Source organism: Rattus norvegicus, chromosome 1, assembly GCF_021556685.1.
Source record: "Rattus norvegicus strain SHRSP/BbbUtx chromosome 1, alternate assembly SHRSP_T2T, whole genome shotgun sequence".
NCBI classification, from domain to species: Eukaryota; Metazoa; Chordata; class Mammalia; order Rodentia; family Muridae; genus Rattus; species Rattus norvegicus.
This window is the reverse complement of record NC_141534.1, coordinates 170,915,863-170,942,368: the sequence shown is the minus strand read 5'-3', so window position 1 is coordinate 170,942,368 and position 26,506 is coordinate 170,915,863. Positions and strand designations below refer to the sequence as shown.

The window sequence follows — 26,506 nt, the reverse complement described above, 5'->3', positions numbered from 1 at the left end:
CTGGATGTGCGCAGAGTGCAGTCTCTTCTGGTTTCCCAGGCGTGTCTGCCTCTCTGTAGGTTTAGCTCTCCCTCCCACGGGATTTGGGTGCAGAGAACTGTTTATCCGGTCTGTTTCCTTCAGGTTGTAAAGCATTTTCTTAATTAATGAACAATGTCGGAGGGTCCAACCTATTGTGGCTGGTGCCATCACTGGGCTGGTGGTCCTAGGGTCTATAAGAAAGCAGGCTAAAAGTGCTATGAGGAACAATGCCAGTAACCATCACTGCTCCATGGCCTCTGCATCAGCTCCTGCTTCCAGGTGCATGCCCTGTTTGAGTTTGTCCTGACTCCTTAGATGATGAACAGCAATATGGAAGTTAAAGCCAAAATAACCCCCTTTTCTCCCCAAGTTGACTTTTGATCATGGTATTCCTCCACACAGAAACCCAAAGACAGTGGACTATTGAGGTCAGATATCTTTATTTTTATTATTTTATATATTTTTTTATTTTTTGATGTTTGGCATCTTGTTAATGAATGAATAAACCCATTTCTTCAAAGAAAACAGTGGAAAGTGTTGGATGACAGTAGAAAAATCCAGGCTTTCAAAAGTGAAAGCTGGAACCTTAGAAAAGTTTAATTTGCCACAGTGAACTTGACATTTCTAATGGGATAATTGGAAAGGTTAACAAGTGTGATTTGGGAATGAATGTTACATAATACAGTGAATCAATTCCTAGAAGAACTGCAGAGCTCAGCAGAGGAATCCAAACCATGCAGGAGAACACACAACGCTGGGTGGGCTAGAGACTGTGCAGCAACCATTAGGAAATGATATATCTGTCTTATTAAAGCAAATCTATTATTTCCTAAACACTTATTCCTGTGTCACTCCATCATCTTATAGAGAAATCATGTTAGGGAGGATGTAGCTTCTTGAAGGCCTGGTGAATTTGTCACTCAATCAGTATAAGCCTGTCACAACCACAGTGTAGCTCACTGCACATGCGACCATTATGTATCCTTGGGATAGAATGGTTTTGCTCATAGTGAGTAGGTATTGAAAGAGTTAACAAAATTTAAAAATTGCTTGTTTTATTTTATGAACTTATAATTACATCATTTCCTCCCTCCAAATCCTCTTATATAGCTCTTCTGCTTCCCCTTCACATCTATGGCTTCTTTTTTTCCCTAATTGCTGTCACATACATTATATGTATGTATGTATGTATGTATGTATATATATTCCAATATATAATCTGCTCAATTTGTATAATGTTACTCATATGCATGTTTTCAGGACTGATCATTGTTATTGAATAACCAACTGGTTGACTATTCCCTGGTGAAGACAACTTCTCCTTCCAGCTTTCCTTAGTTGCCTGTAGTTCTTTGTGTAGGGTTAAGCCCTCTTGGCTTTTTCCACATTCACTTTGTCATGTCTATTGTTGTTCTTGTTCAGATCATGTTTAGGCAGCCATGTTGGTGAGACTTTATAGGTGTGGCCTCAGACATTCCCAGGGAACATAATCTCTCAGCAAACTCTCTGGTCACCTGGCTTCTATAGTCTTTCTACTCCCTCTTCCACAAAGGTCCCTAGGTCTTAGGTACAAGAGTTGTTTGTAGTTGTATCCTTTGGGGCTGGCTCTGCAACTCTGCATTTTGATTGGTTGTGGTTTTCTATGTGGAATGACTTAAAAGAAATGACAAAAAGAGTCACTGGCTTTAGATGCTGTAACAGAAATATTTGAGACTCTCAATAAAAATTTGGAGGAAAGATGATACAGATATTGGTTGTAAGTTGACATAGAAACCATAGAACCTGCAAATTGTCAAGATTTTGATCAGATGACTAAACAGTTCTCCATAAATGCATTAAAGTCCTTGACACTCAGATCTTACTTTAAAGGGTTGCTCTACTTCTCATTTTTACAAGTCTTTAACAGTAATTTACTTTCAGGCCAACCAAAGCCATGCATTTTCTGAGCTCTTTGTTAAGATTCTTTGTCATCTACTTTCCTCTCTATCATGTCCCTTCATTTATCTTCATTCTTTTCAAAAGTGTATTCCCCTTAGAATCAATGAGGTGACATTAATTTACCAGGCTCTGCAAAAGAAGTAGAAATTTCCTGCCAAGAAAAATCTCCATAAGAAAGGATAGCCTTTTTCTATCCCCACAAATTCAGCATTAGGAAAGGCTGGGGTCAATGAGGCATGCACCTGGAGGCTGAGTTTAAGGACGAACTTATTTCCAAGTCCTGCAGAAGCAACAGGTCTCTGAGTCTTCTATGAAACCATTGTGTGTTTCCTTACTTTGTGCTATTCTGCTTTGAATCTGACCCAGTAATGATTAATTAGAATAAGACAAGAGAAACACACCCTCTAAGAGGCAAACGAGGGGAGCATGGGGTGAAGAACTCTTGGAGAGGGGACCCAGAAGGGGGCAACATTTGGAATGTAAATAAATGAAACAAGAAAAATACAAACGGTTTTAGAGTCAAAGATGTTGGCACATACAGAATATCTTAGCACTGGGAAAGTTAATAGAAGAAGTGCGTGCTCCAAGCTAGCCAGAGTTTTATGAGAAATTTCTGGTCAACCTGACCTATGCAGTTTTTGTTTTAGAAAGAAAAACAAAAACAAAGAAATGGTCTTAAGATCTCCCATGTTCTTGGAAGTGATAAGAATATGTTGTCTGCAACACATAGGAATGGTTGCTCCTGTAGAAATAAGAAACTTGGGTGCATCTAACTTTTGTTAGCTCTCCATTTTTTGGGATACACCTTCCCTTACTTGGTTATGAAGCACCTTCTGAATACCTCTCTTTCTTTCATCCTCCACACTTAAGTCTATGTTAAAATATCTTGAAACTATCTCTGATTGACTGGAATGTCTAGTCCTAGAAATTCTCTTCAGAGATGAAGCTTCAAATTCTCATTTGGCTTAAGTCAAAGTCTCTAAAAGTCTCAAGAATATCTCCCTTTACTGAGGGTAACAGTGCAGAGTTCTGCTCCTGTCTTCTGTGCAGCTGTGCTCCTGTCCTCTGGCTACTGCCAGTTCCACATACACTTCTTAGGAGACTCAAGATGTGGGCAAGATGTAATCCTCTGTTTGTGTTCCTGAAATGCAGCAATATTGCCTGAAGAGTAAATTTACCTGGCTACATCATGCTGCTTTTATGCAAAATAGGAGTGGAATATTTTATTACAAAGGATCTCTGCTCCTTCTGGGCATTGAGGCAGGGGCTTATCAACAATAGACTAAGTTATTTCTGTGTTTCTAGGCAGGAAGTTGCACTGCAATTAAAGCAGATTGTCCACATTTGTTCTACCCTCAAAGCTTAATTTGTAGTCTAATCTCAAAACAACTGGTTATCACTGAGCCCTTACCTCTATTCAGGATCACATGGCTTCTGTCACTTCAGCTGCCCTTTGCCAGCAGCTGCAAGCTGATGTCGATCCAGGAGATTATCATACTCTAACAACTGTTACTACAAACATCTGGCCCCTTCCTCCTGCTTGGGAGTGTGCCTGACACTTTAACACAAGCCGTTAGTTACCATGTTAAAGTTGGAGAAGGAACATCTGTTATTATCGAAACCTGGGAAGTCTAGCCAATATTCATATATCATGAATAAAAAGCTTTCAGAGAGGTCCCAATGTGTTTATTGATCCAAATGTTTAAAGCACCTTCTACACATTAAGGTATAGCTGCAAGGAAACATTATGTCTACTCTTGTGTACTTAGAAGGATGCAGAAGTACTGCTTACTATACCACTTTTGTACAGATAAATTAGCTTTAAAGGCAAAATGGTGAAAAACAGGACAGGAGTACTCCTTGATCCATAATAACAGATACCTTGTGGAAGCTTCCTAGTGTTAAAAGGGTTAACTGGAGTTTTCTGGAGCAAAACATCTCTCTAAAATTCCACAGCTGTAAGAATATCTCCTTGTTTCCCAACTGAGAGCCATCAGGGTTAGGAGACTTGTTATTGACTTATACTATTCATACTAAAGAACACTAGGGCATAGGGATTCCACAAGACAGCAGTGGCAATCTGCATGCTGCCCTTCGGTTTTGATATGCAACTTCTGCTCCACGCTGTAGGTGCACATCTCGCTTTATTTTATCTGGCTACTGGACAGCTTTCTTTGGTTCTTCCCTGTCTCAGCATTCTGCCAAATGCTTGATGGAAATTTTCTCATAGCCTGGCATGTCTTCATCTTGTTACCTAGTACATTCTGTTTTCTGGGTGAATTGTGAAACCACCTAAGACGATTTAGACACCACAAAAAGCAAAAGGCAGGAGAATTATAGACAACATACATGATAAAATGACACTCAAGGTGGTATCCATCATATATATCAATTTATAGATATTAAAAAAAATAGTTATCATAATATTCCCAATAGCTGGGTGGAGCAGAGCTCAAGACCAGAATGACTACAGAGAAATAATTACTTTGATGTAGATTAGATTCCCTCTGAATTCATTCCGAGAAAGAAAAAAATCAACCTTTAAAAAAAATTTTTTTTGAGTTAGAACTTCCTGCATTATATTCTGGTCTGAAGCTTTATATGTACATGGAAAAATGTTGAACTATTGATCATCATGCCTCTACCTCCTAAATGCTGGGATTGTTGGTGTCCATCTCTACATTCTGTAACTTTATGTGATGTTTAGCGTTGAGTCAAAGGCTTTATATATGCCAAGCAAGGACTCCATAAACTGAGCTACAGGCAAACCCTGATATTTTTGACCTCTCTAGATGATCCTGGGTTGTCCAAACTTTGGAACACATTACTAGAGAAAATAGAAGAGACATAGGAAGTAACAGTCAGACATATAGACAGAGAGAGCCAGTCACTTAAACTTACTTTCATTGGTTTAATAAAAATTTTATTTTATTAAAAATAATCTATTTGGTAAATTCTGTATCACAACAATTATTATATTATTTTACTCTGTTCTGTCTAAGGAACAAACTCTTGGAGCTATGAAAGGAGAAACAGCTTTTACATAAAATCAGAACAAAAAGCCAAGTTGCAGAAGAATATAAAACAAGTTATAGTTCACTAGGCAGACCAGATAAAACTTTTCTAATAGCTTGGAAACTGCTATAAAGATATTTCTTTTTTTTCCTCTAAGTTAGCTGTAAGTCTAAGAAATTTGAGAAAATGATCACTTTTTGTGAGAAGGAATAGATGCGGCTAGTAGAGATCACCTAGAAGGCTAGCATGACAGAGCCCAGAACCTGGAAAATAAGTGGCTCATCTTCGGTCTGGCTATGCAATTATCCTAGCATTTTATGTCTTGTTGAGTCTGCTCATGAGAGTTTTTTGTTTGTTTACTTGTTTGTTTGGTACATTTAAAACTTATCTTTTGATTTTGTATACTGGTTCTTTAAGAGGCAATAAAATCTGAAAGGTATTGGGGGAAATAAAAGATAATTTCTCTTCCAGTAAGAACCATTGGCTATGTTTTTCCCATCCTGCCATTGCAGAAAAATGACCAGGATAGGATGTTCTGGACTTCTGTGTACCAGCTATCCCATTTAGGTTTAACCATTCTGTTCTCTAAATAGAACTTTTTAATATGTGTTGATAAATAAAAATGTGTCTATGTCTATTTAGTAGTGCCTGGGACCAAACTTATTAAGATGATGGTTATCTGGACTAGCATTTCTGCTTTAAAATTGTTATTATTGGTATCATTATTTGATAAATTTTATCAATATTGAAACTGAGCAGACTTTTCATGAATATGCTTTTCTGAGATCAAGCATCCTGAATCGAGGCTTAGTCTGGCTTGTTTCATTTTAGATAGTTTTCTAGAACCAGAAACCAGCCACATATGAACAAGATTACTAAATGCCTTAGCATTACATATAGGAGGCCCAGTGTATGGGGAACACATGGAGAATGATGGCCTTCGACTCAAACATGTATGACATTGTATAGTATGAACTATCCTGAAGTTTCAAAAGCCATATATGCATGTGCTTGTTGTATGTCATAAGCTCAACAAATGGTTTAAGTTTCCTTAGGGAAATAGTTAACATCAAGTGAGATCAAGACATAGAATTTAGCATTGTGAATACATTATGGCATATCAAGTCAGCAATAAATAGTAATCCAGTAGCAGAGGAGTTAGTATGTCTCTACTAATGTATTTTGTGTGAGTGCTTCTGCCTGGAACACTGTCACTATATTTACATTCCAGGAGCAGTCAGAGTCATGTTTTAGACCAAGGCAGGGAGAATAAGCGAAGCAAACCACTCTGAATCTGTTTGGTCTTAATGCTATAGATGACAGGGTTCATAAAAGGGGGAAAAAGGAAGTAGATGTAGCTCATTGTGATGTGGACCACATGAGGAACATGCTTTCCAAATCTGTGAATAAATGTCAGACCAACCACAGTGACATAGAAGACCAAGATGCAACAGATATGGGAGACACATGTGTTGAGGGCCTTGGCCCGCTCATCTGTAGAAGCAATGCCCATGACAGTCTTGAGAATTAAAATATAGGAAAAGAAGATGACCAGGAAGTCTAGCAGGACCATTGCAAACACAACCACAACTGGATAGAGACGATTGAATGAGATGTCAGCACAGGCTAGTTTGATGACATCTTGGTGTAGACAGAAAGCATGGGAGAGTACATGGGATCGACAATAGGGAAACCAATACAGGCGAATGATTATTGGCATGATTGACAGACCAGCCCTCATCACTACACCTATGCCAATCTTTATTACCCTAGTATCAGTAAGGATGGTTGTATACCTTAATGGGTTGCGAATGGCAATGAAACGATCATAGGCCATGGCAAGCAAGACCCCTGACTCCACAATAGACAGAGTGTGGATAAGGTAGGCCTGAGAGAAGCAGGCTCCATGGCCAATTTCCCTGTGATTTAACCACAGTACACCCAGCACTGTGGGCATGGTGGTCAATGTTACTCCAAGATCCGTAGCTGCCAACATACCTAAGAAATAGTACATGGGTTCATGGAGGTTATGGTCATCCTTAATGAGGAAAAGGAGGGTGCCATTGCCAAGCAGTATGGAGATATAAGCCATCAGTAATGGGAGGGAGATTAGATGATGGGCTTTCTCCAGACCTGGGAAGCCAGTGAGCAGGAATGGGGAAGAGGAAATGTTGAGCCACATTGTAGGCATTGCCGACAGAAATAGTCACATCTGACACGATGATCAAATACAGTTCTTTAGGATTTGCCCCTTGAGGATGCTATTTGCTGTGTGGATGATCAGTGGTTCTGTTTTCCAACAACAACGATAATTCAATATTCCTGGGAGCTTTCTAGGTTTGACAAAACAGGATATGTCAAGAACAACTCTACATTTCCAGAGCTTACATTATTGGAATGTACATTAGTCATAAGCTATCCGTGAGGGGTAGACTTAGATGAAATCTTTGTAAATCTTATTCTTCAAAGAAAATGAGGTATAGTTGAGTAGTGCTTTAATAGAATTGGTACTTACAGGGCTATTTTCATGGTACTCCTCATCATGAATATTGGTATTTAGAATAGACCCAAAGATTCCCCAGAATAAAGGAGACAGAATGTCAGAAAGCATCTAAGCATTGTTGAAGATCAGGCATGGATATCTGACTGCAAAATAATGTAAAGAAAATTGTAAATAAACAAAAGATAATAGTTAATTTTAGGGTTGGATATATTCAACATGCTTGTAAGTAATCTTCACAAGATAAAGGTCTAAAGATTTTTGGGAGGATGAAAAATGATATAACACTGATCTGCATGTGTATTTCCCAAAAACAAATGAACCTCCAAGTTATCAAATGGTATAGTATTCTAGCTTCCCATGAGCTCTTCTGAAAGTTCTAGAGTTTTCTAATATACTTATAAAAATGAACAATAAAACAAGTCTATGATAATCACTTGGAGGCACTATTTTGTAACATCAGACAAATTACTGTTACATGTCAGCTACTTGGAGAAGCAAATTAGAAATTCATTATTTAGACATGGTCACATGGACAATGTTTCAATAACTGGAGTCTGATGAAATTTAAATAAATTGAGAACTCTAAGGTATTATTGGAGGGAGGCATTCATCTTCTGGTATTAGCCAGAAAAATTTTGACCACCTTGTTCCATATCTCGTGTGGATTGTGCATCTCACATGCTGTCAAAACATATCTTAGTGCACTTTTAGCCATTAATCATGGACCCACCTTTGTCGTAAAAATGTATCTCCAAGATCATTGAGCTTCACTCTTTTGAATTTGATTGCTGTTCCACTGCTGCTATTTCTCAATGGCAGTGAACTTGGGGAGCCACTAGAGATCTAGGATTGTCATTTATAAAAGTACTAATGATTGCTTTCTTCATCATGTTTTTAACACTAAATACAAGAACAGATTAGAACAAGAAAAGAGAATGCTTTATCATATTGAATTTTCTTATTACAAAAATTGTGGTAGGCACACATCTGTAGCATTTACCCTGAGATTTGCCAAGTGATTGTCTTATGAAGCATTTGGGGAAAAATATGACAATTCAGGACATTTTGAATTTAAGGAAGAAAACAACAACAACAACAACAACAAAAGAAAGAAAGAAAGAAAGGAAGGAAGAAAGAGAGAAAGAAAGAAAGAAACAAAAAACCCATGCTAGACAAGACTTCATTTGAACAGCAAATAATGTTTCTTGCTGGACAAATAAAAGTTGAAGAGTGTTAGGTGGGATGTTCTGATATTGCTGAAGCTGACATTGATTCTGTAACATTTAGACTAGGAGAAGTTGGGGGACAGAGAGGCCTTTTCAACATGTGAGAAACACAGAATTAGCTAATTCCTTCCTGTCATGGAAAAGCTCAGGAGTATGTAGCTTATGGCGGGTTAAAGATGCAACACTGGTAAATAAAACTTTTATGTATTTGAATTCCATAATATTGTGATTTGATAAAAGTGTATCTAGTGATATGTACACCATAGTGGAACTAAGTATTACATCTATTATGTACACAGAATTTTTTTTCTTGTAGTGGAGACATTTAAATTCTATTGCAAATTTCAATTCATTATAAAACAACCAGGGATATTATAATAGAACCTTTTCTATTATTCTTTTACACTGATGCTATACAAGTATTGATAGAAGAATAAACAAGAAAAAGAAAGGAAACCACAAAGACAAGATGGAAAGCAGAAGATCCTACAAAGACCTAAATGCAGCGAATAAATAATTCTAGTTTTCAGCTCTCTCAGCCAACTGCAGTACCACATACTCACTTCATTTTGTAGAATACTTAAACCAGTCCATGTCTTTCAGGTAATAGGTTTATATTATGAGTGGATGACACTGATCAAGCATCAGAGTCCCTCTTATCCATTGTGGATCACACAGGCTTAAGGCACAGGTGGGATCTTTAGCAGTTCAAACCAGCTTGTTGCCTTTCTTTCTCTTTTTACTCAAACACAGAGCACTTCTGCTCACTTTCTTGAGAGATCTCTCTGTGGTACATGTGCTCCTCTGTGAGATCTGGGCAGAGTGGAGGGAGGAGTTGTTGGTAAGTTTAAGAGTATTTCTTAACCTCTCAGCCACCCACCCCTTACAAGTCTGCTTCAGAGTGGGATTGTTTTGTTGATGAGAATTTTCAAACTCTTCTCTGTAAACTAGACATCTGCATAGATCTCTAGAGATCCATTTTTTTTCCAGGTTTGAACAGTGCATATCCACATCTACCTTTCTTTGGTCTCTTTACCTCCTTTTTGTCCTGATACTCTTTCCTCTGCCCAAAGCGCTTCAGTCCTTTTCAATAGGACATCTTTCTGAGCTTTTGTCTATTTCCTTTTTCTTAAAGCAGTTTAAACTGATATTGGCTTCCTAGGACACTCCAAATGTTCAGTAACTAGCATAATCTTCAAGACACAGCTTGAGTCCTTTTAAGAGTCATTGGTGAATTAGTTTTCGTACATTTCTAACACCGTCTGGTATCCTCAGCTTTAAGCATTTCCTTAAATCACTTAACCACACAGACTGGCATGCCATTTCTAGAAACCAATTCACTCTCTGTGTAGAGGTGTAGGAATGCTTTTAGGACTCAGGACTATTGCTGATAGATTTGGCAAGTACTAGTATTGTTTTTCTCTAACAAAGAACCTACCTTTCTGTGCTCTGATGCCTGCAATGAATCCCAGAGAGAAAATTTATTATGTAACCTCACTGACCTGAGATTTTGACCTTGTCCATTCTTTGGTGACATTGTCAGAAACCTCAGATATTCAGCTTTGAGAAGGATTTACTCATGATGTCTATGTGTTGTTGTTGTTTTTTAGAGACTGCATGAGATCCTGGCTGGTAGGGATATTTATTTTAGAAACCTCTCTGTAGGGACCATTTGCAATTTGGGCTGCTCACTGCCTCTCCTTCCCTGCCTGCCCTCCCTTCTCATCTGTCTCCTTCCTTCTGTATCTTCCTCCCTTGTGAGTATGCTGGATCTTGGGAATATGGTACTTTTATTAGCAGTTTCTAATATTTTTCTCAGTGCTTTAGCATTGACTTCCTTCCTAATGATAGGTCAGTGATTTATTTATATTATGATATAGAAACACAAACTGAACAATTAGCCATCTTCCCTCTGTAATGGAAAAATATGTAAATTAAAGGAGAAAAGGGAATCTTTTTGTGTGAAATAAGAGTTATCTTGGAATAATACCCTGTGCAGACATTTGTACTACTGTTAAGAAAGCAAACTTACACATTCACAGACGACCAAGTCACTGGACACATTGTTTTCCCATTACAGGTTGAGTTCTTTAAATGTATATGTGAATGAGAGAGTTTGAGCCAAGTTGTGTTTATTAAAGAAATATAAGTATTAAAATCTAAGAGTAATGAATCGATAAAAGGAAGAAATGTAACTGAGATATAGGTTGTCAAAGCCTTGGGTAATCTAACAAGACATCTTAGAGGTAGGTAGAAGTATTACCCAGTCAAACATATTTCAACACACTGGGTTAAAATAGTTAGGCCTTTAAAATTCTTCTCATTTAGTTAGCAGATATGATTTTCCGGTAGCAAGAACTCGTAATATTGAGCACAATGACCCCTATGGGGATCAATCTAAGATTAGAGTTAGAGGCTAGATGTTGACCACACACTTGGGGCTGGGAGGAAAGTCTTTGATTGCAAATAAAGCTAGCCAGCAAATTCTGGTATGGGCAGCAGCATCTTGTTTATCTGAGCATCCAGGGAATGTACCAAAATATCAACCCTTATAGGCTCTTGCAGTGGGATCATGAATTTAGGACCAGACAGAGATATATAGCAAATTTGCCCAATATACATATTGGCCAATGTGGAATTGGCTACATAGAGATATCCTGTCTCAAAATAACAACATTTAATTCTCCTTCCACCTCATTAAAATTCTTAGGCAACCAGAGATTTTGAGCATACAGAGATATTACTTCGAAGATCAAGGACAAGTTATCACATCTGGCTTCTCCACCAACAAGAAGCACAGCATTTAGTGGACTGATCTGGATTCTCAAAACAGCATATACCTTACTTGGATGTGTTACTGTGGACCATATATCCAGTGACTCAGAAAGCTGCTAGGTTTGAGTGGTGGGTGGAACATGAGAAGATGCTTCAACAGGTCTGGGCTGCTGTGCAAACTGCTCTTCCATTTGGACCATATGATTCAGCAAACTCTGTGGTATTGAGGTGTCTGTGACAGATAGGGATGTTCTTTAGCACCTTTGACAGATACCTATAAGTGAATCATAGAAAAGATCTTTGGGATTTTGAATCAAGCCTTTACCATAAACTAGAAACAACTACTCTCCTTTGAGAGCTATTGGCCTGGGTCTTAGTGGAAACTGAACATTTGATAATGGGCCACCAAGTTATCATTCCATCTGAGTTACTCATTGTGAGCTGTGTGTTATCTGACCCACCAATTCATAAAGTAGGATGAGCACAACAGAAACCATTATCAAATGGAAGTGGGATATGCATGATCTGGCCAAGCAGGTCATAAATACACAAGCATGTTGCATAAAGAAGTTGCCTAAATTCGTAAGGTTTCTATTCCCATTACAATGCCATCTGCTGCCAATCATATACCTATAGCCTCATGGGGTGCCGTATAACCAGTTGACTGGTGAAAGGAAACCTAGAGCTCAATTTACTGATGGTTCTGCATGTCTTCAGGTGCCACCCAGAAGTGAACGGCTGCAAAATCACAAGACCTTCCTGAGAAAACCCTGAAAGATCCTGGTGAAGGACAACTTTCACAGTGGGCAGAACTATAGGCACTATACATGGTTACCCATTTTGTTTAGAAGAAGAAATGGCCAGACATGCAGTTGTTCACCAATTCATGAGCTGTAGTTAATGGACTGGCTGAATGGCCAGGTACTTGGAAATAGCATGATTGGGAAATTGTGAGAAAAGACATCTGGGGAAGATGTGGATAAATCTATCCAAAGGATAGAGCCAAGGATGTGAAGATGCTTGTGTTCCATATAAATGCTCATTAAAATGTAACTGTAGCTGAGGAGGATTTCAATAACCAAGTAGAATGACCTATTCCGTTCCCAGACATCTCTGTCATTGCCTAATTGGACCATGAACAAAATGGCCATGATGGTAGAAATGGGGTTTATCCTTAGGCTTGACAACATGGATTTCTACACAAGGTTTATCTGGATATATCTACTACCAAGTGCCAGATCTGCAAACACAGCAAAGAACAATTTCAAGTCTCACATATGGCACTATTCCTTGGGGTGCGAGTTGGCAACCTGGTGGCAGATTGACTATATTCGATCACTTCTTCCATAAGAAGAACAATTCTTTGTTCTTATTGGTAGAGATACTTATTTTGGTTATTGATTCGTCTTCCCTGCACATGTAATGCTTCTGTCTAAATCACCGTCTATGGGATTTCAGAATGTTTTATATACTGCGATGATATTCTACACAATATTGCCTCTGACCAAGGAAGCAATCACTTCATAACCAGAGAAGTGTGACAGTGGCCTCATATTAATGGAATCAACTGTCCTCACCACGTTCCCCACCTGAAGTAGATGGCCTGATAGAAAGATCAAATGGCCTCTTGAAGACACATTTACAGCTCCAATTAGGTGACAGTAGCCTGAAGGACTGAGGCAGAGTTCTCCAGAAGGCATGATATATTTTTGAATCAGCATTCAGCATATGGTCTGGTTTCTTCCATAATCAGGATCTATGATACAGGAATCAAGGTGTGGAAAAGGAAATAGTTCCTCTCACTACTAACTGAAGTAAAGAACTAAGACAATATTTGCTTCCTGTCCCAGTAAACTTAAGTTCTGCAGACCTAGTAGTTTTGGTTCTAAAGTAGGGAGCATCCTATGAGGGTACACAGAAAACATTCTATTGAATTGGAAACTGACTTCTTCATGAGCATGAGTTTCTGATGCTCTCAAGTCAAAGAAAGGAATGACTATATTATGAGGGATGATTGATCAGTATTACCAAGGAGAAATAGAACTGGTTGTCCACATGATGCAAAAAAGGATTTTTTGGGGGGTCTGGAGAACAAGATATTCTTTAGGGCATCTGTTGGTGCTACCATGTTCTGTTATGAAAGTGAATAGAAAACTACAACAACCTAATATAGGAAAGATGACAAAGGGCATAGACTGTCACCAGTGAAGGTATGGGTCACTCCTACAGGAAGGAAGCCAAGACATGTTGAAGTACTTGCTGAGGGTAAAGGAAATACAGGTAGTAGATGAAGGGTGTTATAAATTACAACTAAGGTCATGTGACTAGTTGCAGAAATAAGAATTATAATTGACTTGAGTATTTCTGTCAAGAATAAGTTTGTACAAATATTTGTGTTTTATTTCCTAGATTTAATTATCATGTAATATATCAATAATTAAGAGGATATCAATAATTATCATATTTAACTATGAGATTGTAATGTAATGTCCCTCAAGGGACATTGTCACCTACTCTAAAATTTATAATACAAATATATCATTTGCAGCTACACAGAGATAACTATATCATGTTAGGTGTAATTATGACACAATTATTTTTATTTGAAAACTAAGGATGACTTAAGGCAATATAAGCATGTGCCGAGCTAATAAAGGATAGACTCATTGATGGCAATTCTTTGTTGTCAACTTGGCTACATTTGAAATTCACTAAAACCCAAACATCTGGTTATACTTGTGAGGAAATTTTAAAATTAAATTATTTGATGTGGGATGACGCTCTTTTTTCATTTTATTTTTTTACTTATTCACTTTATATCTCACTCACTGATCCCCTTCGAGTCAGTCCTTCCTACAATCCTTTGTTCATCTCCTCCTCCTCTTCTCCTCTGACTGGGTAGGACTCCCTGGCACTTCAAGTTTCTGTGAGGTGAGGTACTTCCTCTTCTGCTAAAGTCAGACAAGGAAGCCCAGCTAGGCAATATTGTACAGGCAATATCTTTTAGGATAGCCTCCTTTTTAGTTTTTTAGGATTCACATGAAGACCAAGCTATACATCTGCTACATATGTGTGGGGAGGCCTAGGTCTAGCCCATGTATGTTCTTTGGTTGGTGGTTCAAACTCTGAGAGCCCCAAGGGTCCAAATTGTTGACTCTGTTGGTCTTTCTGTGGAGTTCCTGTCCACTCTGGGTCCATGATCCTTCCTATTCTTTCATAACAGTCCCCAAGCTCCATCCATTGTTTGGCTGTGGGTCTCTGTAACTGTCTCAGTCAGCTTCTGGGTGGAGCCTCTCAGAGGATAACATGCTTCTGTCTGCAAGCATAACAGGGTCTCATTAATAGTGTCAGGGATTGGTGCTTGCCCATGGGATGGGTTTCAAGTTGGACAGATTATTGGTTGGCCTTCCCCTCAATCTCTGCTCAATCCTGCATTCCTGCATTACTTGTAGACATGGTGAATTTTGGGTTGAAAATTTTGTGGGTAGGTCCACTGGGGTTCTTGTTTGACTCTAGGAGTTGGCTTTATACTCACATCCACAGGCTTGTGAGGAGTAGATAAGGTCATCCCCATTGGTTCTTGGGCATCTCCCTTATCCGAGGTCTCTGTCTAATCCTGAAGAAGCCCTCAACCTCCTCACCCCATCAGTTGCTGATTTCCATTCATTTTCGTGGCCATCTAGTCATTTCTTCTGCCCTTTCATGCATCTGATGCTGAACTCCCCATTCCCCTCCTCCTCTGTCTCCCCTCCTCCTCAGTTTCCTTCCTCCATTTGTCTCTTATGACTATTTTATTCCTTCTAAGAGAGATCAAAGCTTCCTTGCTGGGGCCTTTCTTCTTGTTTAGCTTCTTTGGGTCTGTGGAGTACAGCATGTTACCTGTATTTTATGACTAATATCCACATATAAGTGAGTATATACATGTGTGAGGGTTTGCATATGCTTGACCCAGGGAGTGGCACTATTAGAAGGTGTGGCCTTGTTAGATGAAGTGTGTCACTGTTGGGGTTGGCTTGGAGACCCTCCTCTTAGCTGCCGGAGGATGCTTAGTCTGTTGATTGACCTTGAGTTTAGAGATTTGTATGCCTGTCTCTTGGGATTAAAGGTGTGTACCACCACACCTGGATTTAAGTTTTTCTTCACCTGGAACTTGCTTTGTTCTAGACTGGTGAACTCAAGAGATCTGCTCGTCTTTGCCTCCTGGGATTAAAAGTTTGTACTAAGTTGCCTGGATCCCACTTAGCTGGGTGGGATCTTGTCCCAAGGTCATTACTCCCTTAATTCCATGTAATATCCTTGAACACAGGATTCAGCTCCATTCCACTTCCTGGTATCCCTGAAATTCTTTTTCCTCTTTCAACTTCCCTTTTTTACTTAAAATACTCTATAAGAATGAATTTTAGTAACCAGACAACAGAATTTACACCAGGCTGTTTTGAAATTTCTTTTTTCAAAGCAATTAATCTAAATCTCTTCACCTTATCCTCAGGCAGACTCTTCAGACAAGGGCAAAAGCAGTCAGATTCTTTACCAAAATATCACAAAAGCAGTTTTTACAGCAGATACCGAAATTATTCTCCTCTGAAACCTCATGGGTCAGGCCTTCACAATTCAAATTATTCTCAGTAACAAAGACTTCCGTATTCCTACTAAGATGGCCCATTAAGCCCCATTTAAAGCATTCCATGGCTTTCCAAATCCAAAGTCCCAAAATCCACATTCTTCTAAACAAAATCATGGTCAGGCCTATCACAGCAATACCCCAGTCCCTGGTATCAATTTTTGGCAATAGGGTCTTATTGCTGTGAACAGACACCATGGCTGGGATTGGCTTACAGGTTCAGAGGTTCAGTCCATTATCATCAAGGTGAGAACATGGCAGCATCACAGCATCCAAGCAGGAGGAGGAACTGAGTTCTACATCTCCACTCAAAGGAAGCCAGGAATAGACTAAGCATCCTTACGCTGCTAGGAGAAGGGTCTCCAAGCCCATCCCCACAGTGACACACTTCCTCTAACAAGGCCACATCTTCTAAGAGTGCCACTCCCTGGGCCAAGCCTATGCAAACCATCACATTTATGACAGAAGTTAGTACCAGGGACTGGGGTATGCTGTGATAGTCCTGACCATGCTATGAGCCTTTGAGGGACTTATAGGTGTCCTATAAGTCAAGCAGTTAGCAGTTACATTCTCTGAGCACTCTTACTAGTCTTTGAAGTCTCTTTGTTAGCTCCCACCCATTGCAACAAAGCTTCTCTGTCTAAATGCTGGATAACAGCATTAATCTTCAGGTATAAATGTAAGTATTAAGATGTCAGTTTAATAACATGAATGTCAATTTTTTATACACCATTAATAAATAACTTCCCACTTTAACCAATAGATTTGTTTAACCTGTCTAGTAATAAAACTGGACTTAGTTATCTATGATGTCTTGTCTTTATATGTTGATAAAGCCAGTAAAAGTAGAAATTAGACACTGCATTTAATTTCATCCGGCAAATCTTGGTCAAAAAACTTCTCTGAAAGTAACAGTATCCTATGGCATCCTAGTTTTTCTAATTTAGAGTCAGAGTATTTCATAGGATTTGGTAGAAATGTTACGTTTATATAACAAAAAATACTTTTCAAAGTATTTGCTCTTGGCTCCTTTTCTGTTATCAGGCGGAACAACTTGCTTGATAATGGAGAAATAAATTAGCTGACCTATTTACATATGAAATGCAATCACCAAGCAAATAATCCAAGCACCTCCAGTCTATTTAACATGAATTTGAAGCATAAAGAAACATGTTTTAAAATAAGAAATATGACATAAACTAATTGAATGAGTACCATGCAATTCAAATAAGCTTTTAACATTGCTCTCTCTCAATTTGATTTAAATACAATTGAAATTATATAACATGTAAAAACACAGCATAACTGTATACAGCTGACATAAAAATAAAAATATTAAACTGATTAGGAACAATATTATTAATAGTGAAGACGATTTTCTGAATTGCATGTTAATATTATATACTCTCCCAGGGGACTTAGCTATACAATATGTAAAAAAACATCTTGAAATGAATTTAAGAAAGACCAATGATCCTATTAGACAGTGAAGTAAAGTTCAGGAAGGTCATATTTTCACATAAAACACTTTTAAATGGTGGGTATATTTATAAAAAGTTACTCAGTTTTTACTTATCATCCAGAACATACAGTTTGAAACCTCACAATGCCGTGTGAGAATGCATCTATCAGTGGTGGGTAATGTGTGAACAGGGTGATAAGGTAACGTGCTGGTAGGGATGGAAAACCTTCACTCCACTCACCACCGAAGGTGGAAATAGCAGCCTGCAGAAAGCAGTTTAGCAGTATGTACTAATGTGCATTCTGTGCATACCCTACAGTCCATTTTAGCAAAAAGAATATCACTTTGTGTGTTCAACAAAGGCATACAGTGAATTCTTACATCAGCATATCAGTAACAAGCCCAAATCCCAATCTGCTCAAAGACCTACTAACAGAAAAACAGGTGATACTTTTAGGTATCCAGGGCATCTGTCACTAGAAATGTCATATCTGTACTGAAGCATCAGTGAACCTTAAAAACAATGTGACCAAGACGAAAACTATCAAATTTGTGCTATTCCATTGGTGCTCATCAGAAAGCCAAGCAAAATTCATCCATTCTTCTTCCTGTGGATAGTGGTTCTAGGTGTGGCATTGTTGAGCAGAGGCCTAGAAAGTGAAAGAGAGGCTTTGTCATGTTGCACTTCAGAATGGGAGTGCTAGTCACAGATGGGTTCAGCCCCCCCAAATTCATCTAAGTATACAGTTACAGCATGGGCAGGTATCCTGTCTACTGTAGTTTTCCGTTCATCTGCCATCTTCCATCACCCACTTCTATCCTTTTTCTGTTATGGAATCCGTACTTAGCCACTCTTACCATACTGGTAACACTTGGCTTTCATCCAACCAACACATTTATTACATGTTTACTATATCTTGATATGCTTATCCAGTTTCCCATTACTATTAATTTAGTCAGTATGAATTATTTGTTTGAATTCATCAAATTTTATCTAGTCCCACATCCATGTGGATCTTTCTACATTGAGCTAGAATTTTTCATATTTCTAATTCCCTTTCATTTTGATTATTCTTTTTTCCCTTGATATGTTTCTTGATTTCAGAGAGCCATTCTATATGTTCCTTTTAGGCTATTACATATATGCAGTCATACTAGTTCCATGTAAAATTATGGTATGTTTTCTTTCTACTACATGCTGAAGGCATAAGTCCTGGTAACAAACTGAACCTGACACAAAATGTACACTTATGTGACTGAAAACAAACTGATCTTAAGAAAAAGATTTGACACCTAAGGTTTACAGTTCATGTGGCAGTTGGTACATCCTGTGAGGTTCTTGTGAACCAGAATTGACTTTCCCAAAGGATGCAGGGAAGACAAAATGTAATGGGTATCATAAGCTCCAGGATCACCAGACATAAATGGGACCCTCAGCGCAACTAGTATAATTTTGGTCATTGAGAAAGATGATATGAAGGACAGGCTTGTATTTATGACGCTCTTGGGACTCCATCTATGTTGGTAGGCTTCTGAGTTTTTGGTTTTCTTCATATGCCTCAGTGGACATATCTGAGATGCCTAAGGGCATTAACTAAATGACCCAGAGAAGGGAGAAGGAGATTGGGAGGTCTCCTGAGTGTCTGAAAAGGAGAGACTCTGAGGAGATGATCTCATCACATGTATATTTCTAACCTGGTTCTGCAATAGTCTCTCACAAGAAACTGTCTGGACTGGTCAAGGACAGGTAACTACCCAGGAACAAGACTATGGGGTCAGTGAGTGTCAGGGATAGAAAGAAGGGAAGACTCCTCCCTTACACCTGTGAGATGTGGGCAGGAGAATAGACAAATGTCCCTTTATAGAAAGATACAGCACACTTGGCGGGGGGCAGACTTTTTTTCTGCAAGCATATGAAAGCATGTGTGGAATTTCTTTTGAGGGGCCCATGAATGGAGTTTAGAAAAATGCTAAATCCTTTTAGAATACATGTGGTATCATCCGGCCATGTCCCTGTGTTTTCATGAAGAGCTCATGGCTTTGAGGAGAATTCAACAGAGTATAACTTAATTGTAAAACGAAAGTAAGAAAAGTTTTCTAATATAACTATGTCTCTTTTATGAACGAGAAATATAAAAATTCAAATTCAAATTCAAATATAACAAAAGTTTTTCAAACAAAGCAAACATCAATCTAGATAAGAAAAATTACTATCCATGTGGATACATTTGTCATATTTGCATTGTAACCATTGAAACATTTTGCATACACATCACAGAGTTTCATGATGTTATAACAATGTGTTTTAATGCATATGGGGAGTAGTTAGTTATTGCTAAGCATGAATCTGTGGCACATGTGCATGAAGAGAGAAGGAGAGACAGTCACTATAGTAAAGTAATGGTAATTTGAGCTTTACAGTGTGCACACTACGATGTGGTCCAATATCAGTGCTGCCCCCTTTCTGCTGACTGGCTTCCCAGGACTGGAAGCAGCTCATCACTGGATCTCTATACCCTTCTTTGCCATCTATATCTCTGTGCTTCTGGGCAATGGCACACTTCTCTACCTCATCAAGGATGACCACAACCTCCATGAACCCATGTACTATTTCCTTGCCATGCTGGCAGGTACAGACCTCACAGTTACACTGACTACAATGCCCACTGTAATGGCTGTTTTATGGGTGAATCACAGAGAGATAAGACACGGGGCCTGCTTTTTACAGGCCTATGTCATTCACTCCCTTTCTATTGTGGAGTCAGGGGTCTTGCTTGCTATGTCTTATGATCGATTTGTTGCCATCTGCACACCTCTGCATTACAACTCTATCCTTACCAATTCCAGGGTTATGACAATAGGACTTGGGGTTGTACTGAGGGGCTTTTTATCTCTTGTGCCCCCAATTCTACCTCTCTTTTGGTTCCCATACTGCCATTCCCATGTCCTTTCTCATGCCTTCTGCCTCCACCAAGATGTCATGAAACTCGCATGTGCTGACATTACCTTTAACCAAATATACCCAGTTGTTTTGGTTGCCCTGACTTTCTTCCTTGATGCACTCATCATTGTCTTTTCCTATGTCCTTATTCTGAAGACAGTTATGGGCATCGCCTCTGGAGAGGAGAGAGCAAAGGCTCTCAACACTTGTGTCTCCCACATTAGCTGTGTCCTGGTCTTTTACATCACAGTGATTGGCCTGACCTTCATTCACAGGTTTGGAAAGCATGCCCCCCATGTGGTGCACATCACCATGAGCTATGTCTACTTTCTCTTTCCTCCATTTATGAACCCCATCATTTATAGCATCAAGACCAAGCACATTCAGAGGAGCATTCTCCGTCTACTCTGTGTATAAGATGATGTGAATAATTATGTAATAATCTAGAGAATTTGGGGAATTTTCAGTCTCCTGGATACTGAAAAAGAACTTGGCTTTACATCTCTTTACTTCTTTATAGAATTAGGATGTAAATTACTAAATAAAGCAATAAATTAAGCTAAATAATGACTATATCTGGCTATTCAATTAGCATGTACATATTATACAGATATCAAAATCAAGCAATCAATTTCTCTTTCCATCATCTATCTTCTATCTACCTGTTTACCTATCTATCTATCATCTATCTATTTATCATCTGTCCATCTGTCTATCTTGAGAGAAGGCTGAAGAAAACAGTAGGAAAATAAGACATCATTGTTTGGAAATAAAGACCATTAAATATTCTATAAAGAGGAAGTATGGCATTTTTAAGACCATGTATCTATAGGAGAAGAGCCATTTCCAAAGAAGTTAAGTGTCCAGTCTGGGTCAGTGACAGCAAAAAAAGGGGACAATTCTGAATACATTTGATGGTTATATAAATATCAGTTCAACTATGAGAATTGAAACCCAGTGCACCCTCCCGTTTCTCAAACTGCTCTTTCTCACTGCATGGTTTTCCTTTGAAATGATTCAATGGCCATTTGTAAAGTTTTATGCTGTTTTTTCCTGGAATTTGTTCATTGATATTTCACTTACTTTGCTTTATACTGTATCCTTGACTATGCTTTAATGAAATCTATTCTTCTGTATATTAATTTCAAATAGTAATAATGAATTAGAAAACGAAGTTTCTCGTGTAGCCTATGACCTTTTCCACAGTGAGGCCCCTCTGAGCCACTCTTTGTTCTCAGAACACTGTGCTGTCATCACACAGGCTTTACACACTCAGCATCTCTACCAGACTTCTAACAAAGCACCATGACTTTTCCATGTCCACCATTTTGGACTGTTTTCATTTTTCTATTTTCATTCTTTCAGTCACTCCCACTTGTACTTCTTTTTCTAATATTTTTATTTCTTCTCTAGAATTTAATAGTCTGTCATACAAATAATACTATTTTATCCCATAAATGCAAACCTTACAGTGAAATATTTCTCATTATTTCTTCCCACTTTGAGATATTGCCAACATACCTTATCTTTATGTAGGTTATACCCCAAATACAACTTACTACTTCTGCTTTGCACAACTGTCTTTTAGAATATTAACAAAATAAAATATATGCCAATTTACTTTTCAAACATTTATTATTTTACATCCATGTTTCTTTCTAGATGAATAAATGAAAATATTTTGGAATAACTGAAAAGTAAAATGTAATCTGATATTGTAGTTGTAGACAATTTGATTTTAATTCATTTGTAACATGTATATGACAATTGAGCAGGTTCATGGGATAGTGTGTGCTATTTTTATCCATTGAGTTAGAATAATTATCATATTCATGCTGGTAATTGTCTTGTCTTGCACTATTCAAAACTTTCTCCTAATTACTTGATAACATAAAATAACCATTTATTATCATTGTATGTATGTAGCATAGGACTTCAGAAAATATTTCTCTTGTCACTGTGTCCCTTACTACATATTTCTCTCTTCTCTTTTATACCCTTCAAGAATTAAGTTTGTTTTCATCATAAGTAAATTCTATTTTATCCTGATCACAATTCATATTCTTTTTCCCCTTTTATAACTGACTTGCATGAGCCATTATTTACTGTCTTTTAAGCTTTAAATATGTCTTTAATACTTCATCAATTTTGATTGGTGTTTCTAAATGCACAATTTAAAATCATACACACACACACACTCACACACACACACACACACACGTGTGTGTGTGTGTGTGAATGTGTGTGTGTGTATTAGCACTCCACTTTATTGTGATAGATACTGGAGCCTTGCATTAAGAGTCTTTCCTGAGCTCAGGTTTATTTTAAACCTTTCTTACTCTTTTTTTATAATTGTTTTACACATCTTATATAAATTTGAATTTGTAGAAGTATAAATAATTTGAGTCAGCCTTCATATGCTTATTTCATGGAAGTTTCATTGACATTCACTATTTAAAAGTGAATAAAGACAGTGACTCTCAAAAGTGGGCAGATGCTGGTTTGAAGGAAGAGTAAAATTTACTAAGGGTTTGTTCTTTCAGCAGAGATAAGTAAGTGCATCTAGAGCTAACTGATGTCAATGAGACCAAGAATGTTCTAAGAGCAACCAAAGCATTACATGCCAAAGTTCAGGTTGGCTGGGTCATTATAGGCTATTGAAAGAAGGAACAAAGATTCACTGGTGTTTTCAAATCATAAGATATTTGACACTAATGGATTTGCGTGAGGAAAGAAGAATGTAGGCACAGGAGAGGTCAGAGGAGACTGAACTAAAGGTAATAGTAACTTAACTTACAAAGGTGCAGTGGGAAGTTAATGGGTAGGTATATTAGGAACTGAATTCATAAGAGCTTAGTGAACAAGTGTCCCCGCCAGCGGGGACCCAGTTATTCAGGGTCCCGAAGAGGCTTTCTACCTGTGGGCCAAAATGGGGGTGAAGAGAAGAAGGAGACCAAGCAAAAGTTCTGTTGTCAAGGTCTTGTTTATTGAGAGAAATGTACAGCATTTAAAGCTCTGAGGCAGGAATAGAAGCTGGAACTGAAGCTTAGGGTGGGGGAGTTTGGGAAGTGCCCAAGGATATAAGATGAATCACTACACTGCAAGATATCCTCCTATAACAAAGAGGCAACAGTCTTCCAGGGACATGTTCTTTGAAAAGGTCGAACCCTTCTCAGGAATCTGCTCAGGGACATCCGGTGTTTTCATGTCCGTAGGGCAGTCATTTCAAGGTTAAACCTCTGTGGCCATGCAGCCCAGAGTCAAGTAGCCACCTTGAGCTATGCAGTCACAAAGCGGCTAGGCCCAAATCCAATATGGCTCACTACAAACAAGAAAGTCTATTCTTGATTATTTTCTTTGATATATGGAAAGAACCACGGAGTTACATTGTAAAATGTAAATATTTAAGATCTAAGAGACTTGATACCAGCATGTATACACAGGCAAACATGTGTAATGGTGTCTTTGTTTATGTATAATGATTGTATGGGGGAAATAATGCAATCCTTAACCCTGTGTTTCCTGTCTCCAAACTTTCTTCTTTTTGTTCTCTTCTTTTTAAAAGAGATAATTTTATTTCTTTAAAAAATTTGTGCACTAATAGAATATGTTATGATTATATCTAACTCTAGTCCTTTCCTCATAATGCTCATCTTGCAGGTTCATATTCTCTTCTTTTCTTAAAAACGTTATCTTAATGCTAATTACTTTTACCTATATGAACATGATGCGTGGGGCCATCCACCTGAGCATAGGCAATTACTAGTAGCTAAAATCCCAAAGAAAAATGATTCTTCTTTCTTCAGACATCACATACTGTTGATAGTGCAAGGTGAAACTTTCTGAGACTCTCTCCATCCATATGCAAATTCTGACTGGCTTAGTCTTGTAGAGATCTTCTCTTTAGTTTTCACGATAAATTTAAGGAATGTATTTAGTCTGTTCAACTGTGTGTGCTCTTTATTAAATTTCATTTATACATTGAATTCTGACCATATTATCCCCTCTCATAAACTCTTCCTATATTCCCCCATCTTCACCCAAATTAATATTCTTTCTGTGTCCCCAAACAAACAACAAAAACCAAACCAACAATCCAAACAAAAACAAAATAGCAAAAATTATAAACCAAACAAAAGTCTCACAAAAGACAGGAAGTCTATTGTGTGTTGTCAGCTACTCCTGGGCAGGAGTCCAGTTCTGAAGTGTGGTTTATACACCCAATGTGATTTTCTCTTTCCAGCAGGTGTCAGTTGTAAATGACTCCTTGGTTGGGGTGGGAATTTGTGTTGCTGCTCTTCTTCATGCTCAGAGGTTGTCTGGCTGGAATTTGTGTTAGTTCTGTGCATGCTGTCATAGCCCCTGAACTCAAACGTGCATCAGTCCTGCTGTTTGCAAGATGCTGTCTCCTGGAGCAATCCTCTACCTCTACAATTCTCAGACCCATTCTGCCTCTTCTGCAGCATAGATTTCTGAGGTCTGAAGGGAAGAGTTTGATTAGGACATCAAGAGCTGCAGTGCTCCAAACTCATTCACTGAACATTGTCCAGTTGTTGTTCTCTGTGTTAGCTACCATCTACTTCAGGACTAAGCTTCTCTGATAATTGATCGGTGATGCACTCACCTGGGTTCCACACAAGTGTGAGCTGTTGACTGCTTAAAATGACATTATATGTCTGTATGAGATATGATTTACCATCTGATTTTCCTCCAAGTATATAATTCAGTGCAATGTTATATAATAAAAATTGCTATCCCAAAACTTTTGAATTCATTTCACTGTACTAAACAGGAACTTCATGTTATTTCAGTGGTATTTTCTTAGTCTACCTTCCCTCCAACACGTTCTCTCTGTTTCCCTGTCTCTGTCTCTATCTCTGTCGCTGTCTCTCTCTCTCTCGCTCGCTCGCTCGCTCGCTCGCTCGCTCGCTCCACATCTGGCTCTATTTATAACAGAGCAACCTTAAGTTATCAGTGATATAATTCTTAAGACAAGGCCAAGGGAGTTTAATCTATTTTACCCGTGGAAGCTCCACAGAGCACATGGGTCATAATTTGAAGATGGTTTTGTCTTGGAAATATTTTGAGACTCAACGTAATTGGATTCACATCATTTTTCTTTGTATATGGCTAATCTCAGGAAAGTTTTTAATGTTCATCTACATTGTAACACATGTCAGACAGTCCTTGTTTTGTTGACTAAACAATATTTAGGCACTGAAATGTCTTATATGGGACACTAAGATGTCTGAGTGGATAAAGGTGCTTGCTGCCAAGCCTGACGCTATGGCCTATGTAGTGGAATACAGACAACTACTAAAAGCTGTCTTCTGAATTTCACAGTTCACCATGCCCTGTGTGCAACAACCATAATTAAAAAATAATTTCATAAGGCATATGCACATATTTGCATGTATATGTGTATGTAAATGCAATTTCTAATAATATGGTAATTGTATGTTTAAGAAGGCTCTACAATGTTTCCCTAACTGTTGCACCACTTTACTGCTTTAGTGTAGCCCATGTGCTCCTCAACAATTGTTATCTTGTTACCAGTCAGTTTCGGTGACACACTATGATGCCTCACTGTGGTGTAGATTTCCCTTTCTCTAATGATTAATGATGAAGAACATCTTTTCATGTGATTATTGCTCATAAGTATATGTTCCTGGATAAAACTGAACTGAATTATTCTACAAGCAACCCATATAGATGTTTGTTTAAATTCTCCCCTAGTCTAGGTCTGGAGGTTTCGAGGACTCTAATTGGCATGACAAATTCTCCTAACAGAGGCTTAAACCTAAGAAATGTCACTATGGAAAGGGAGAGCTGACATGAAGTCACAACTTAAGCCAAAGAGCTACTGGCAATTGGTAGCTGCTGGGAAAGCATCTGTAAAACATTAGTTTTAGGAGTGTTGCCACTTACAGGTCAACCAGCTCTAGTGGAAAGAAGAACACACCTCATATAGGTACAGCACAAATTAGACATATGGGTAAAAAAT

The 26,506-nt window shown here is 38.3% G+C and overlaps 3 protein-coding genes across 4 annotated transcripts in view; 2 read left to right on the top strand and 1 right to left on the bottom strand.

Moving 5' to 3' along the window:
- The window catches only part of Hbe1 (hemoglobin subunit epsilon 1), a 160,397-nt gene that overhangs the window by 95,063 nt on the left and 38,828 nt on the right, over positions 1 to 26,506 (top strand). The gene's annotated exons all lie outside the window — the stretch shown is intronic.
- On the bottom strand, positions 6,218 to 7,165 carry Or51b6 (olfactory receptor family 51 subfamily B member 6). Its single transcript, NM_001001273.1, has one exon. The coding sequence runs from the start codon at positions 7,163 to 7,165 to the stop codon at positions 6,218 to 6,220; it is 948 nt and encodes a 315-aa protein (NP_001001273.1).
- On the top strand, positions 19,996 to 20,919 carry Or51b17 (olfactory receptor family 51 subfamily B member 17). The gene has a single exon (NM_001001285.1). The coding sequence runs from the start codon at positions 19,996 to 19,998 to the stop codon at positions 20,917 to 20,919; it is 924 nt and encodes a 307-aa protein (NP_001001285.1).